General features: G+C 41.5%; 1 protein-coding gene across 2 annotated transcripts; it reads right to left on the bottom strand.

Moving 5' to 3' along the window:
- Positions 1–802: 802 nt before the first annotated feature.
- AICDA (activation induced cytidine deaminase) lies at positions 803–11930 on the bottom strand. 2 transcript variants are annotated; one of them, XM_064377460.1, is made up of 5 exons: positions 11830–11930; positions 5841–5988; positions 4207–4477; positions 3415–3530; positions 803–2932 (listed from the first exon to the last, which is right to left on the bottom strand). In XM_064377460.1, the coding sequence occupies exons 1-5, from the start codon at positions 11835–11837 to the stop codon at positions 2879–2881; spliced, it is 597 nt and encodes a 198-aa protein (XP_064233530.1). In that variant the 5' UTR covers positions 11838–11930; the 3' UTR covers positions 803–2878. The 2 variants fall into 2 exon arrangements, with proteins under 2 accessions (XP_064233530.1, XP_012313810.1); XM_012458387.2 differs by lacking the exon at positions 11830–11930 and having other exon boundaries at positions 945–2932; positions 5841–6932.
- Between the last annotated feature and the right edge of the window lie 3555 nt (positions 11931–15485).

The following is a 15485-nucleotide window of genomic DNA, read 5'->3' as shown; positions in this document are numbered from 1 at the left end:
CATGAGCCATCGTGCCCAGTCAGATTATTTCTTTATAGCCAGTTTTTATATGGAAAGGAAGGGGAATTAGAGTAATAATTTTAGGTTTTATGACAGGTTTGGGGGAAAGGAGGTGCTGGTTTCTATGACTGCCTTGTGAAAAAGAGATTCTAGTTTGTATGGCTGGCCTCAGGGGAGAATGAAGGACCAGAGACAGGAGAGCAAGAGAAGGCCAGAGAGACAGTTGTGCTTCTGAGGCCTAAAGTATCCAATCTTATAACAAATGACTGTAATGAGGGTTAGGGGGGTTATAAGCCAGGAACTATGGGGAAAAAAACAATACATATATAAGCTAGGAACTATGGGAAAAAACATATATATGTATATATATCACAACCCTTATCAAATACATGATTTGCAAGTGTTTTCTCCATTTCTGTGGGTTGTCTTTTCACTTTCTTACACGTGTCTTTTGATGCACAAAGATTTTTAATTTTGATGAAGTTCGACTTATTTTTTTCTTCATTTGCTTGTGCTTTTGGTGTCATAATTAAGAAATTGTTGCCTAATCTAAAGTCATAAAAATTTTCACCTATGTTTCTTTCTAAGAGCTTATAATTCAGGCTCTATTATTTAGGTATTCGATAAATTTTTAATTTTTGTATATAGTGTGTAGTAGAGACTCAGATTCATTCTTTTGCATGTGATATCCAATTAGCTCAGCACCATTTGTTGAGAAGATCATTTTTTCTCCATTGAATGGTCCTCACACCCTTGTGAGAAATTAGTTGACTACAGATGGGTTAACTTCCAGACTCTCAAGTTTATTCCATCATATTGACTTTTTATTTTAACTTCATATCAATCACTTTTATATTATTTTATTTGGTATTTTATGTTCAAAACTTCCAAAATTATTTATCATTTATTTAATTGATTGAAAGTGAGCCAGAAGCAAATTTGCTGCCATAAAAGTTTATTAAAAATCAAGAGAAATGGCTTCATAGCACCATTACTGCAATGTTACAATTACATACATTATTATTAGAATCATTTCTAAAGTTATAAATTTATGAAGCTTTGGGAATCCATTTCAATATTTCAGAAAAGGAAATCATGTTAATAAAAATATCATTAGACACAATATAATATATAAATGAATATATGAAGTAACAATTTTTAATATTTAACTCTTTTACAAACTTCTGTACAATAAGATTAAAATAAGACAATTGTGCATACAAGTTTCCCAATGGATCTGTTCATCTTTATTGCAAGGGTTGCTAGGTCATAACTGCACAGGAATGTGGTTGCTCTGAATATTTTCTCACTATCAAAGACAGTTGTTAGGGACAAACAGGCTCCAAGAGAAACAAATAGGGACCCCTATTGGCTCCTTACATTTCATTGAATAAAGCACAATTTCCTTGCAATGTTTTCCCATTCTTCTTTCCCAAATATTATTTTCTTTCTCTCTCAACCTCTCTCTCTCTCTCTCTCTTTTGAGATGGAGTCTTACTCTTGTCACTCAGGCTGGAGTGCAATGGCATGATCTTGGCTCACTGCAACCTCCGCCTCCTGGGGTCAAGCGATTCTCCTGCCTCAGTCCCCTGAGTAGATGGGATTACAAGTGTTGCCACCACGCCTGGCTAATTTTTGTCTTTTTGGTAGAGACGGGGTCTCGCCATGTTGGCCAGGCTGGTCTCGAACTCCTGACCTCGTGATCCACCCGCCTCGGCCTCCCAAAGTGCTGGGATTACAGGCGTGAGCCACCGCGCCCAGCCCTTTCTCTCTTTTTCTTAAGAGGTAGGGTCTTGCTATGTTGCCCAGGCTGCTCTAAGCCATCCTCCCTCCTCAGCCTCCCAAGCAGCTGAACTATAAGTGTGTGCCACAGTTCCCAGCTTTATCATTAGTTTTGTCACAATTCTCTTATATAGTTAACATAGCTTTGGGAGAAGCATCACACACATACAAAAAATAGCCAACCTTGACCTGATTGGCATTTCTGAGATTAAAAGACCCTGGAGAGACAATAGATTTTTCTCTTCTCAACATTCAAGCAACTCCCTTCTAATTGTTTGCTAATCATGACATGTGAAGTTTGTGGGTGTTTCTAAATTAGGGACTTCCTTAAAAGAGTCTGTGTTTCCAGAAGATTTGCTACTTGAGATATCAACCCATTATTAGGATGTCTTCTTTACAGTCCTCCTGTCCATTTTAAGATCCTTTACTAAAATAGCTTGAAGGTGACCATGCATGGTCTATACCTCCATCCCCACCCAGAAAACCTTCTTTTGTACAAACATAAAAACATGCCTCAGCTGATTAAAACATACAGCACGTGCTTAGATATTAATGCTTTGAAGAGACGGTTTGGGGTCACAATCATACAGATACTCTCATTAGGAAGTTCTACAGATCATGGCCTGATGGAAGAGCTTGTGTTACTTGAAAGTAAACGTCAAGGGAAAAGAGTAGAAAAATCTATCACTAGCACCATTGTCAACTCAAATGATTCAAGTAATAAAGGATGTTGATATAAAAACATTTGATCCTCTCACCATGCTTTTTAGGATCTACCTTCCGCTCTCCTTTTGTCTAAAAGTCATAGAAAACTGACACTTTGGATGCTCCCAAGCCCTGCAGTTCTGTTATTCCCAGTAGGGGACAATGTTGCATTTAAAACTGCACCAGTTGCTGCATGTCCCTGGCTGGGCCTGTGTTCCTTCTCTATTTTCAAGACATAGATCTTTTTAAAGAGTCATATATAAATATTTTTTTCTCTAAACTCTAAGAAGAAAACGAGAGCTGAAGAAGAAAAAGACTCGAAGGATTGTTTTTTATCCACTGTCTTCAGCAGAGATACTTCATCGTGTGTGACATTCCTTGGAAGTTGCTATCAAAGTCCCAACGTACGAAATGCGTCTCGTAAGTCATCAACCTCATACAAGGGCTGTAGAGAAAGAGAGAGGCAAACTGAGTCAATGGCTTCAAAACTGGGTTGGGGATCGACGGGGCCTGGGAGGCTTCTAAACTGAGTGGATGACTTTGTAACATTTTGGAAGAAAGTAAATTGGGAAAGAGGTTTGTTTGTTTTGTTTGTTTGTTTCAAAAAATAAATAAATAAATTTTTTAAAAGGGAGATAAAAGAACAAAAGAATTCTGACCAGGAAGGAAACACAACCCTGAGGAGAGACAGAAATTTAAAAATATGAAACAACAAAAGAAAGAAAAGGGAGAGAAAGGAACCTTAGCAGAGGGCTCTGAATGGTGAAATAGCGGAAGAAAAAAACTGATGTGGAGGAGAAATAAAGTTTTCATTAGATGAAAACCGAGAATGATTAAACAATAAGAAAATATGAGAAATATACGAAGCTCCAGAACAAGACTATACAGAAATAAAGAAAATTTAAAAAGCAAAGAAGCTTCCCTTACCAAAAGGATGCGCCGAAGCTGTCTGGAGAGACGAACTGAATTTTCATGCAGCCCTTCCCAGGCTTTGAACGTTCTTTCACCATTTTCTACAAAAGTATTCCAGCAGTAAAAATAATCTTAAAAAAAAAAATAAATGGTGAGGATATGAGGGTGGAAGGTAATTCAGCTTCCAAATCGAGGGGAAAGAAAGCAAGGCCTGACCCCATTTTCTCATTTCCTCAGGGCCTTGTCTCCGAGCCATTCACTTTTTTTTTTTTTAATTTATTTATTTTACTTTAGGCATTTTTCTCTACTTTTTTTTTTTTTTTTTTGAGACGGAGTCTTGCTCTGTCGCCCAGGCTGGAGTGCAGAGACGCCCAGGCTGGAGTGCAGAGGCGCAATCTCAGCTCACTGCAACCTCTGCCTCCTGGGTTCAAGCGATTCTTCCGCCTCAGCATCCCGAGTAGCTGGGACAACACGCACGTGCCACCATGCCCGGCTATTTTTTGTATTTTTAGTAGAGACGGGGTTTCACCATGTTGGCCAGGATGGTCTCGATCTCTTGACCTCGTGATCCACCCGCCTCGGCCTCCCAAAGTGCTGGGATTACAGGCGTGAGCCACTGCGCCCGGCCTTTTTCTCTACTTCTAATCTTTAATTTCGGCTCCAAAAGTGAACCAGAATCCCCGCCCCCGTCTTCCCCTCAAGCTTCCTCACGGATTGATTCATTCTGCATCGCAATCCGAATTCGGGCTGCTGCACTGCGCCTGCGCGGAGGGTCGCACTGCGCCTGCGCGGAAGGCCCTCCCGCACCTTTGAAGGTCATGATGGCGATTTGCACCCCAGCGCGGTGTAGCCGCCGCAGCCCCTCGGGCTCGGCTTTGCGGTCCTCACAGAAGTAGAGGCGCGCAGTGAAGATCCTCAGACTGAGGTTGGGGTTCCCTCGCAGAAAGTCGGCCACATGTCGGGCACAGTCGTAGCAGGGGCTCCAGGAGGTGAACCAGGTGACGCGGTAGCACCGGCCAGGGTCCAGGTCCCAGTCCGAGATGTAGCGGAGGAAGAGCAATTCCACGTGGCAGCCATTCTGGGAACACAGAGAGGACCCCGCGGAAATTCATTGATTTTATTGCGATTCTGGTAGCCTTACTCGTTCTCTCCTACAGTGATCTTTGAGGATGTTTGCAGCTATTGTCCTCGTGTTACAGAGAAGCGAAGCAACTTGCTCAAAAGAACACACCATTACGTGGAGCTGAACCCTTGGCGGCACTAGTCCTACAGAGTGAAGGAAGGCTATGTGTTTTGGTGTAATGAGGAAGATGAAGTGCGCTGAGTTGGAAGTGGCATGACACTACCTCAGTGAAGATTTGTGTTTATGAAGTTACTGTTTGCACCTTTTGAGAAGAAAAATGACTAGAAGTACCCGTTGATGTGACGTTGTGAAAATATACCTGGACCACTAGGTAGAGGTAGGACAGTTTATGAGGACCAGTTGGGAGGATCTGAAAACAGGAAGTCGATTTGGTAAAGCAGACAGATTGGGTGTTGTAAGAGAAGTAATAGGCACTGCCATGAGAAGTAAATGAAAGCGCTTGGTAATATCAACGCCTTCTGAAATAGAATGTGTCATGTCATCATATAGGAAGGAGACTGGGATATACTCAAACAAATGTAGGCAAAGAAAATTGCATGGTAACGCAACTACCAAACAATGAGCCAGACGATGACCTTCCACCCCATGGATGCTTCACCGAGATTTCACCAAGACTAGATGACACAGCATGTTAGGAGAGAGGAGATACCCACGGGCAGAAGTTTATGTAAACCCATCTGGATTTTGGTGAAGAAGTCTCTTGGAAATGTAATTCTCTCGGGTAGCTGAAAGATCAATTTAATTAATCAATCAGCAGAGGCTTCTCTGAGTTTTCTGGGGATCACCATGTTGAATATTCACTGTCCTACGATTCATGTGAGTAGGAGGGAAATCATTTGGAAAACAGAATTGAGTCACTGTTAATTAATTTTTTCCCAAATTATTCTTCCTGAATTTTCAAAAATGCTAAAGACACAATTTGTTTTTCACATTTAAAATGTTTGCTTGAACAAGCTGATAATACTGTCCCAAATCAAAATGCTTTCAGCTTGATTAATCTCAAAGGCAATTCAGATGCTGAGGAAAGTCGGTGGAAAGTTTGGGAGCAGTTGTTCCTGGTTTTGAAGGAAGGTGTGGCATTAGGGTGCCCAGCATTATTGGGGAGGAATTAAATCACATATTTTGGGCCCTATCTAATATGGGTGCATGGACATGGAAAAAGAAAGAAAAAAGGGATTTGAGGAATGTAATAGAGACGCAAATGAAAAAAGGATGGAAGTAATACCATCAACCGGTGCCTCTAAAAGCACTCACAGTTGACCATTAAACTGCTTGCAAAGCCGTGTTTAACTGATACCTTATTGCGAAGATGACCAAAGTCCAGTGAAAAGGAAGTAGCACTGTCCCGCCTCTTCACTACATAGCACAGGTAGGTCTCATGCCGACCCTTAGCCCAGCGGACATTTTTGAAATGGTAAAGGAACTTCTTCTGGTTCATCAAGAGGCTGTGGGTGAGAGGAGGAAGAGGAAATGCAAGAGAACAGTTCCTCATCTGGTCACTCTGTATTTTCCTTCAACTTTTTAAAGAAATCATTACTTGGGCTAAACCAGAGAAGATTCTCTGGATTCCTCTGCTGAATACCTAAGCCATACCGAGCCCTACTGAGCAATCCGTCATAAACTCCTTTTCCTGCTTATATTTAAGGCCAATTGAGATACTCATCAAGGACCCCGAACCCTTACCCACAAGACAGTTACATCCTGCCTTCTAGATGCTGATGACTTGGAATTACAATTAATTTGTTCTTCAACAAGAAAACAAAACAAAAAATAAAATAAATTTCTTCCTCAGTCCCATAATTATATTTTCAGATTTTTCCCTCCAGCCTCTACCTAAGTGTCCAATTTGTACATCAAACTCAAAATGATCAAAACAATATTCCTCAACTGCCCCCGTCCTAATCTGCCTCTCCTCCTGATTTTGCCACCTCAGGTAAGCAGGCTAGCAACTTGGAACCATCCTTGATTCATTTCTTCTTTCTCAGTCCTCATATTTAATTAATTATCTAAATGTGTTGATTCAAACCCCCAAGTATTTCTTGAATGTATATCTTCTCTGTTTGCTCTGTTCTCTGCTTTGGTCCAAGCCCTCATCTTCTTCCGCCTTATCTGTTGTGCTGGCCTCTTAACTGGTCACTCTGCCTCCAGTCCCTCCAAAATAACATTCTCCACACTGTCACCACCATGATCTCACAAAAACTCAGGTGCACCATGCCATCCCCATGCTGAAGACCCCCGATGGTTCTCTTCTGTCTGCAGAATAAACTCCAAACTCTTTAATGTGGTGTTTAGGCCACTTTTTACAGTTGGACCTCAATCTAAATTTCTCCTTTTTTTTCTTTTTTTTTGAGATAGGTTCCCACTTTGTTGCCCAGGCTGAAGTACAGTGGCATGATCTTGGCTTACTGTGGCCTCAACCTCCCAGGCTCAGGCAAATCTCCCAGTCTCAGGGGATCCTCCCCCATCAGCCTCCTGAGTGGCTGGGATTACAGGCACAGGCCACTACGCCCAGGTAATGTTTGTATTTTTCGTAGAGATTGGGTTTCACCATTTTGGCCAGGCTAGTCTCAAACTCCTCATCTCAGGTGATTCACCCACCTCAGCCTCCCAAAGTGCTGGGATTACAGGCGTGAGCACCTGGCCTATTTTTTAATGTATAAGAGCAATACCCAGCCAGGTATTGCTCCATCTCAAAACAAAAAAACAAAAAAACAAGGCCAAAACTCCATCTCAAAAAAAAAAAAAAAAAAAGAATAATACTTGATTGTTGTCAAACTTGAATACCATGGAAAAATAGAAGAGCTCTAAATTTTAAAATATTAAAGATGTTTTTAATCTAGATTATCAGTGTCTAATAATCATAATTAGACATAGTGTCTAATGACAATGACTGCTAAGATTCTTGTGTTTATTCCTCTTGTCTTTCTATGGTACATATTTACATGATTTGGATTATACTGATTGCATGTGTGATTTTGCACTCTGCTGCTTTTTTAACTAAGCAAAATAATCTAAATATCTTGCTATGTTGTTCCCGCATAGTGACTGATTTCTCCTCCTCTGTTTTCTGGCTCCTAGCAGAGTGTCTTGCATATCAGAAGTACTAACTTGAATAGTATTTGTGGAAATACTCTGGTAACCCAAGCTTCTTTAAAGAAATCAAGAGTCCCCATTGCAGCTGCAAACAGCAACACAAGCTGTACAGCGTGGTTGATAAGAAAGCACAAGTGGTGCCTGGTTTTTGTCCCTAGACTTTACCAGAAATGCATTTATCCGATTTGTGGAGCTAGTGCTGTCACCTAATGGTATGAGGCAGAAGTGCAGAGAATTTGCGAGTAAAGGGATCAGGAATTTGAATAACGTTTGCTAGCAAGAGAATTGAAACTTTTCTTACTCATTACTTTTTCTTACATTGAGGTATAATTTACATACAGTAAACTTCACCCATTTAAGATGCACAATTCTACGATTCAAGGATTCTAATATTGTTGGGTGTAAACACCCCAAATAGCTACTACAGTCAGAATACAGAACCTGCTCACGCCTGTAATCCTAGCACTTTGAGAGGCCGAGGTGGATGGATCACCTGAAGTCAGGAGTTCAAGAATACAGAACCTGAATCACCACCCTCACCCCACCAGAGTTTATTCCTCCCCCTTTGCAGTCCTTCCCCTCCCCACAAGGCAACACTGATTTGCTTTCTTTTTCCCCTTTTTTTGTGGAGAATTGGGTTTCACTGTGTTGCCCAGGCTGGTCTTGAACTCCTGAGTTCTAGAAATCCTCCCACCTTGGCCTCTCAAAGTGGTGGGATTAAGTATGAGCCACTATGCCTGCCCCGATTTGCTTTCTATAACTGTAAGTTACTTTCATTTTCTAGAATTTTGTATGGCATACATTTATCTCCTCCTTCAAGTCTGACTTCTTTCATTTAGCATAATGACTTTGGGATTAATCCCAAAGCAGCTTGTTCCTTTGTACTGAAGGGTAGTATTCTATTGCATGGATATAACACATTTTGTTTATTCATTCACCTATTGATGGGCGTTTGGATAGTTTCCACCTTAGGGCTTTCATGAATAAAGGTACTGTGAACATTCATGTACCAGTCTTTATGTGGATATACATTGAGAATTGATATTTTAATAATGTAATACAGGTGATAGACCCTAACTTTTAAAGTTAACTACCAAAATATCAACCGAATTAAGTCGATCATCTAGGACAGCAGCTCTTTGTAGCTGTCTCAATTAATTCTTTTAGTTTTTCTTATTATTCCTTTGAGGCAAGACCTTGCTCAGTCACCCAGGCTGGAGTGCAGTGGTGTGAGTATGATTCAGTGCAGCCTTGACCTCCTGGGCTCCAACAGTTCTCCTGCCTCGGCTCCCTAGTAGCTGGGACCACAGGCACGTGCCACCACACCTGGCAAATTCTTGAATTTTTTTGTAAAAACAGGATTTTGCCATGTTGCTCAGGCTGGTCTTGAACTCCTGGGCTCAAGCGATCCACCCACCTCAGCCTCCCAAGGTGCTGGGATTACAAGCATGAGCCACCACACCCAGCCATCTGTTTCAATTTAAATATCTCATCATACATGAAGCTTATTGGAAAGCACTTTAAACCTTAGGCAGCAAATTAGATTTATTACCAGTATACACATTATGTAAGGTAAAAATTAGCCATGTTATTTTAAAATTAAAAGTGCATAATTGGCTGGAATCCAAAATGGATACTAGGCCAGATACAAGGGCTCATGACTGTAATCCCAACACTTTGGGAGGGCCAAGGCGGGAGGATTCCTTGAGCCCAGGAGTTCAAGACTGCAGACAAGCTATGATCGCACCACTGCACTCCAGCCTGGGCAGCAGGGTGAGATTGTCTCTAAAAAAATAAAAAATATATAAAACAAAATGAATACTAACAAAGATCCAATAATAATTAGTTTTATTTTAAAATTATAATTTTTTATGTGAATTACCATAGTACCAACCACCATTACTATTACTATATTAGCATATAATAACCCTTTGTATATATATAAGCTCAACACATAATAGGTGCTTAATAAGTACAGAAGAAAAAGAAAATAAATTCACTCTTTGAGGCCCAATGTTAAACAGATTAAGCATCCTCTCTTACCAATAAATTCCTTTTACATTTAACCTACTCTCCTGGGCTGTATAGATGAGAAAGGCAGAGGAAAGTACATCTTTTTACCTGCACCTTGGTGTGTGTGTGTGTGTGTGTGTGTGTGTGTGTGTCTGTGTGTGGAGAGAGAGAGAGCCTGTTACCATAAGGAAGGAAAAGTGTCCTGGAAGTATAGATAAGAAGTATATGGCATAGATAAAGGACTTCAGTGGACTTTTGGGTTCTACTCTACATGAAAATACCATAGGCCTGCACTGTTTCTGCACATGGTACCCGTCAGAGTGAAATGAATTGCATGATCCTAACCTTCCAGTTAACTTCGTTGATCCATTATTTCCCTTCTCTGGTTAGAAGCCTGTTTCCAGCACCCTGTTCTCATGATTTCTCTCCTGGGTAGGAAGGACTTGCCGAGGGAGTGTTTCAGACCTTTGGGCTGACAGCTGCTCTGGACAGCTGTGCTCCCTGAGGCAGAACCCTAGCTGCATCCCCAGCCGGGCAAATCAGAAACAACTGGGTTAAAAATAATCCTGACGAAGTCATTTTGCCATCACTAATGAGCTCTATGGATAGTCTCCTCCTTAATGATGATATTTTTACCTTTTGTCCTGTTGAATTTCATCTTTTCTCCTTTTCTGTCTTTCTCTGAATTTCAACTGCTGGTTTTAACTTTGCTTTGCATTTTACTTTGATAAAACAAGTATTTCCAATGGACCCTTCACCAGGACCTATACCTCAGACTTGTTTTCAAAATCTCACTGTAAACTGAGGAGACATTTGACATTGTTTGCCCTCAAGAAAATTTTCTCAAGAACATTAAACCCTCCATTAAAAATCTTTTTTCTGGCCAGGCTCAGTGGCTCACACCTATAATCCCAGCACTTTGGAAGACTGAGATGGGAGGACCACAAGGTCAGGAGTTTGAGACCAGCCTGGCCAGCATGGTGAAACCCTGTCTCTACTAAAAATACAAAAAATTAGCTGGGCATGGTGGCGTGCACCTGCGATCCCAGCTACTTGGAAGGCTGAGGCAGGAGAATTGCTTGAACCCTGCAGGCAGAGGTTGCAGTGAGCCGAGATTGCACCACTGCACTTCAGCCTGGGCGACAGAGGGAGACTCCATCTCAGAGCAAAAAAAATTTATTCTGTACACTAGGTGTGATGGCTTATGCCTGTAATTCCAGCACATTAGGAGGCCCAGCGGGGAGGATTGCTTGAGACCAGGAGTTAGAGACCAGCCTGGGCAAGAGAGTGAGACCCTATCTTTACAAATATTTTTTAAAAAACCTTTATTTTGTAATGTAAGTTCTTTATAAAGTAATTAAATGGAGGTAAAGTATATGGATTAGGTATTATTCTCATATATTCATAGTAATCATAAATGTAGGAATAGAATAACATCTATGACAACAACTTATCGAAAGCTGCACATAAAGACTTTGTGAGGACCTTAACCAGAGTCACACTTCAGAGGTGAGTTAAGCTATGTCTGAACAAATGGAAAGGGTAGTTAACAGTAAAAGTGCCATTAGCTGCCTAACAGTTGGGTCTTCAACATGAAATAACTTGCTTGAATGAATTTTTCTCCTTATAATGGACACAATCATAGTGACTTTCAAGCAATTAATTTAGAACGTTTGGCATTTCTAAAAAGTACAAATTTTGTTACTATAGCTAAATTATTTTTAACATCTCCCTAGGAAAGTGTGTCTTCAAGTTGTTTTATTGTTGAATACTTACAAAATTATTATGAAAATTACCACTACCGTTTTTAGTACAGTATTGCTATTACCTTTTCGTGATTTGAGTCTCTAAAGATTCGCTATGTTAATATTATTACCATAAATTAGTTTCAACCACGGTGCAAATCTCAGGACAAATCAGTACATTGTACACACTATTTCTTTTGCAAAATGAAAAAGAAATCGAGAGAGGTCGGAAACAGAAAGAATTGGGCTGACAGCATTTAAGATCTTAATAGAAGAAAAGGAGACGGATCCAAAAAATAAATATGCATATTGGCCAAGCTGATCTTATGAGGCAGACAGTTATATGAGAGAAAGGGATAGCTACCAGTCTCATTACTCAGATTTGCTCTGAAAGGAAAGCCAGTGCAACCACCCATGAGGAGACTGCCTCTTTACCTGTCCATAGCGGTGTCCAGACTGTCTTTCTTGGCTCCCTGAAAGTGTCAGGCCAGAAAAATCTTGCCTCAATTAATGATGCTTCTCTGCCTCTGTCTGACAGTGCATTGGCCCTTCACATTCAAATTTGAGCTTGCCTTTTGGGCTCCTCCCCTGACAGCATCACCCCCACCAGGTACCCCAACGGCCTTTCTCCTGATTTGGATCCAGTGAAGATGGGTGGGGCTGTCATAGGCAGAGTCACATGGGTTAAATGATTGAGGGCAGCTCTGCTTGTTTAAGTTCCTTTAGGGTTCCTGCCCTGAAAGTCCAGTCCATGCTCCGTAGCTGGCAAAGATCAGGAGGCAGTAACAATAGACACTTAAATTATAATCATGGTAACACAAAATATCTTTAAAAGCACAGTAAGAATAGTAATATCTATGTAAATAGCATTAAAGATCATTTAACTAGCTTCTTGTGGTGTTGTGTTAAAGAGCATTTAAAAAGCCTCTATTCCCCCATATTCCCACAATATCTCTGAATCTCAGTAGAGACAGGCACTAACTGTTCTTACTTTGCAGTTAAGCAAATGAACTCAGTTATATAGAATTTAGAACGCAAAAACTTTGCCTCTAAACCATGGATTTTTTTCTTTCTGATTGCATTACAAGAATTGCTTGAAGACTAGATATTTACACCAAAGAGTGATTTTTGCATGAGCCATCTTTTTTAGAAAAAAAATCCTTAATTTGGAGTCAGAATCAGCAGCGGTCCTCCAAAGTACAAAAATGCTTAATTCACCAGACCGAATCAGTGTCTAATTGACTGCACTGAATTTGGAAAATAGGCTAAGATCCTCAAATAAAAGACTTTAATTTTGTGCTCTTACAGAACTTGGTCTACTAAATATTTTATTTCTCTCTCCTACTGTAGACCATATGCATTCTGTTTATTCACTCAGTAGACACTTCATGCCTACTGCATAATGGAAACTATGCCAAGTGCTAGGGATGCAATGGTGAGCAATGTAGCTAGGGTCCTTGTTCTCTTCCTGCCTCAAGATTTCGATAGCATCTATACCCTGATGATTCCCAGATCAATAGCCCTAGCTTGGACCGTCTATTTGTCTGTTCTCACACTGCTAATAAAGACATGCCTGAGCCAGGGTAATTTTTAAAGGAAAGAGGTTTTGTTTGTTTGTTTGTTTTTTGTTTTTTTGTGTGACAGAGTCTCGCTCTGTCGCCAGGCGCCAGGCTGGAGTACAGCGGCATGATCTCAGCTCACTGCAACCCCTGCCTCCCAGGTTCAAGCAATTCTCCTGCCTCAGCCTCCCGGGTAGCTGGGACTACAGGCGCACGCCACCATGCCCAGCTAATATTTTTTGTATTTTTAGTAGAGATGGAGTTTCACCATGTTGGCCATGATGGTCTCGATCTCTTGACCTCGTGATCCACCCGCCTCGGCCTCCCAAAGTGCTGGGATTACAGGCTTGAGCCACCATACCTGGCCAGGAAAGAGGTTTAATTGACTCACAGTTCCACATGGCTGGGGAGGCCTCACAATCATGGTAGAAAAGCAAGGGACATCTTACACAGTGGCAGGCAAGAGAGAGCTCATGCAGGGGAATTCTCCTTCATAAAACCATCAGATCTTATGAGATTTGTTCACAAGAACAGCATGGGAAAGACCCACTCCCATGATTCAACTACCTTCCACTGGGTCCCTCCCATGACATGTGGGCATTGTGGGAGCTACAATTCAAGATGAGATTTGGGTGGGGACACAGTCAAACATATCAGACCTCTTCCTTAAACTCATGACGAGTGTGTCCAGCTTCCCTCTCAGAATCTCCATTTGGATGTCTGAGCATCTCAAACATGTCTAACACAGAGACCCTGTTCTCTGCCTTACCTGCGCCTCTTGCCATCTTCCCCATCTCAATAAACAGCAGTACTGTTTTAATTGCTTGGCAAAACCTGGGCAGAGTGTCTCTCAACTCCTCTCTTTCTTTTTAAATTCCATGCACACTCCATTTATAAATCCTGTTGTCTCTGCTTCCAGAATATATCCACAAACTGACCACTCCTCACCGCCTCCAGGTCAAGCAACCTGGGTTATTGCATTTTGCCTCCCAGCTGGCCTTCCTGCCTCTCCCTTCTTCGATTACAGTCTGTTCTCCACACAGCAACTAGAGTATTCATTCTGGAACATTTAAGGTCATGTCACTCCCCTGTCATAACCCTCCATGGCTTCCCATTCCCTCAGTATAGGCCAGCAGCCTGAGACGACCCACAAGCCCTGCTCCCATCTGCCCTGCTTCACCCCTCTGGCTGCATCTCCCTCCATTCTGTCCCTTGCCCATGGAAAGAGCACACACTCCTGCCTCTGCCCTCGAGGGTCCCTCTGCTGAAATGTTCTTTTTTTGTGTATGGTTGTGGCTTACACCGTCATGTATTTTATGTCTTATTCAAACACTCTGTAGTATTTGAGACTTGTCCTAGTCACCATTTCTAAATGTCAACAAAATCTCACCATTCTGACACTCTCTTGCCTCCATCCCCTAAATTATTTTTCTCTTTAGCACTTATCACTTAAAATGCACCCTTAAGTAAACTAAAGACAAGTAAAATAGTCTGTCTAAATTACTATTTTTTGATTAGCCATGAGATTCAAAATGATAATTATAATTATTATTTTGAGGCAGGGTCTCTCTCTGTCACCCAGGCTGGAGTACAGTGGCGTGAACATGGCTGACTGCAGGCCTTGACCTCCTGGGTTCAAGCGACACTTCGGCCTCAGCCTCCCAAGTAGCTGAGACTACAGGCGCGTGCCACCATACCCCACTCATTTTTGTATTTTTTGTTAGAGATGGGGCCTTGCCATGTTGACCAAGTTGGTCTCGAACTCCTGGGCTCAAGTGATCTGCTCGCCTCAGCCTTCCAAAGTGCTGGGATTATAGGCATGAGCCACTGCACCTGGCCTTGTCTAAATTATTATTGCTGAGAAAATTCCTCAGGGCATCAGCAGGATCATACACAGTAGTTGCCTTTGGCATTCTCAGTTTTCTAGGACGGAGCAGAATGGAGACTCTAAAGTCATCTGCAGTGTCCACCAGAAGGTGCAGGCATTAGAAATCTCATCCCTTTAAGTGGTATCCTCAGATGTGAGTTGGGCTTTTATCATATTTCACCCATTTTTCAAAAGAATAACACACAGATACACACAATTGGGTTGTTTTATAGTTTTCTATAAAAATGGCATATATTTAAGGTGCACAACATGGTGTTTTGATACCCATAATGAAATGGTTACTACAGTCAAATTAATTAAATTACCAGTCTCCTCACATAGTAACCTTATATGTGTATGTGTGTATGGTCACCGCACCTGAAATCTACTGTCTTTGAAAATTTCCAGCACATAATTTTTTATTTTTTGAGACAGAGCCTCGCTCTGTTGCCCAGGCTGGTGTGCAGTGACATGAGCTTGGCTCACTGCAGCCTTGACCTCCTGGGTTCAAATAAGCCTCCCACCTCAGCCTCCCAAGTAGCTGGGACCACATGTGCACACCACCACACCTAGCTAATTTTTGTTTAGTTTTTTGTACAGGCAGGGTCTCACTATGTTGCTCAGCTGAACTCCTCAGCTCAGTCAAACCTCCCATCTCAGCCAAA

The sequence above is a fragment of the Aotus nancymaae genome, unplaced genomic scaffold (assembly GCF_030222135.1).
Source record: "Aotus nancymaae isolate 86718 unplaced genomic scaffold, 86718_ANA_hifiasm-v0.15.2.pri h1tg000016l, whole genome shotgun sequence".
Lineage (NCBI taxonomy): Eukaryota > Metazoa > Chordata > Mammalia > Primates > Aotidae > Aotus > Aotus nancymaae.
The sequence above is the reverse complement of the archived record's forward strand: the minus strand, read 5'-3'. Positions and strand labels throughout refer to the sequence as shown.

Coding starts and splice junctions, on each gene's coding strand:
- AICDA (XM_012458387.2), bottom strand. CDS start 6,035: ATGAGGAACTGTTCTCTTGCATTTCCTCTTCCTCCTCTCACCCACAGC. Junction 3,531..4,206: donor CGCCATCATGACCTTCAAAG/GTGCGGGAGGGC, acceptor TTTTTTTTTAAG/ATTATTTTTACTGCTGGAAT. Junction 2,933..3,414: donor AGCTTCGGCGCATCCTTTTG/GTAAGGGAAGCT, acceptor CTTTCTCTACAG/CCCTTGTATGAGGTTGATGA.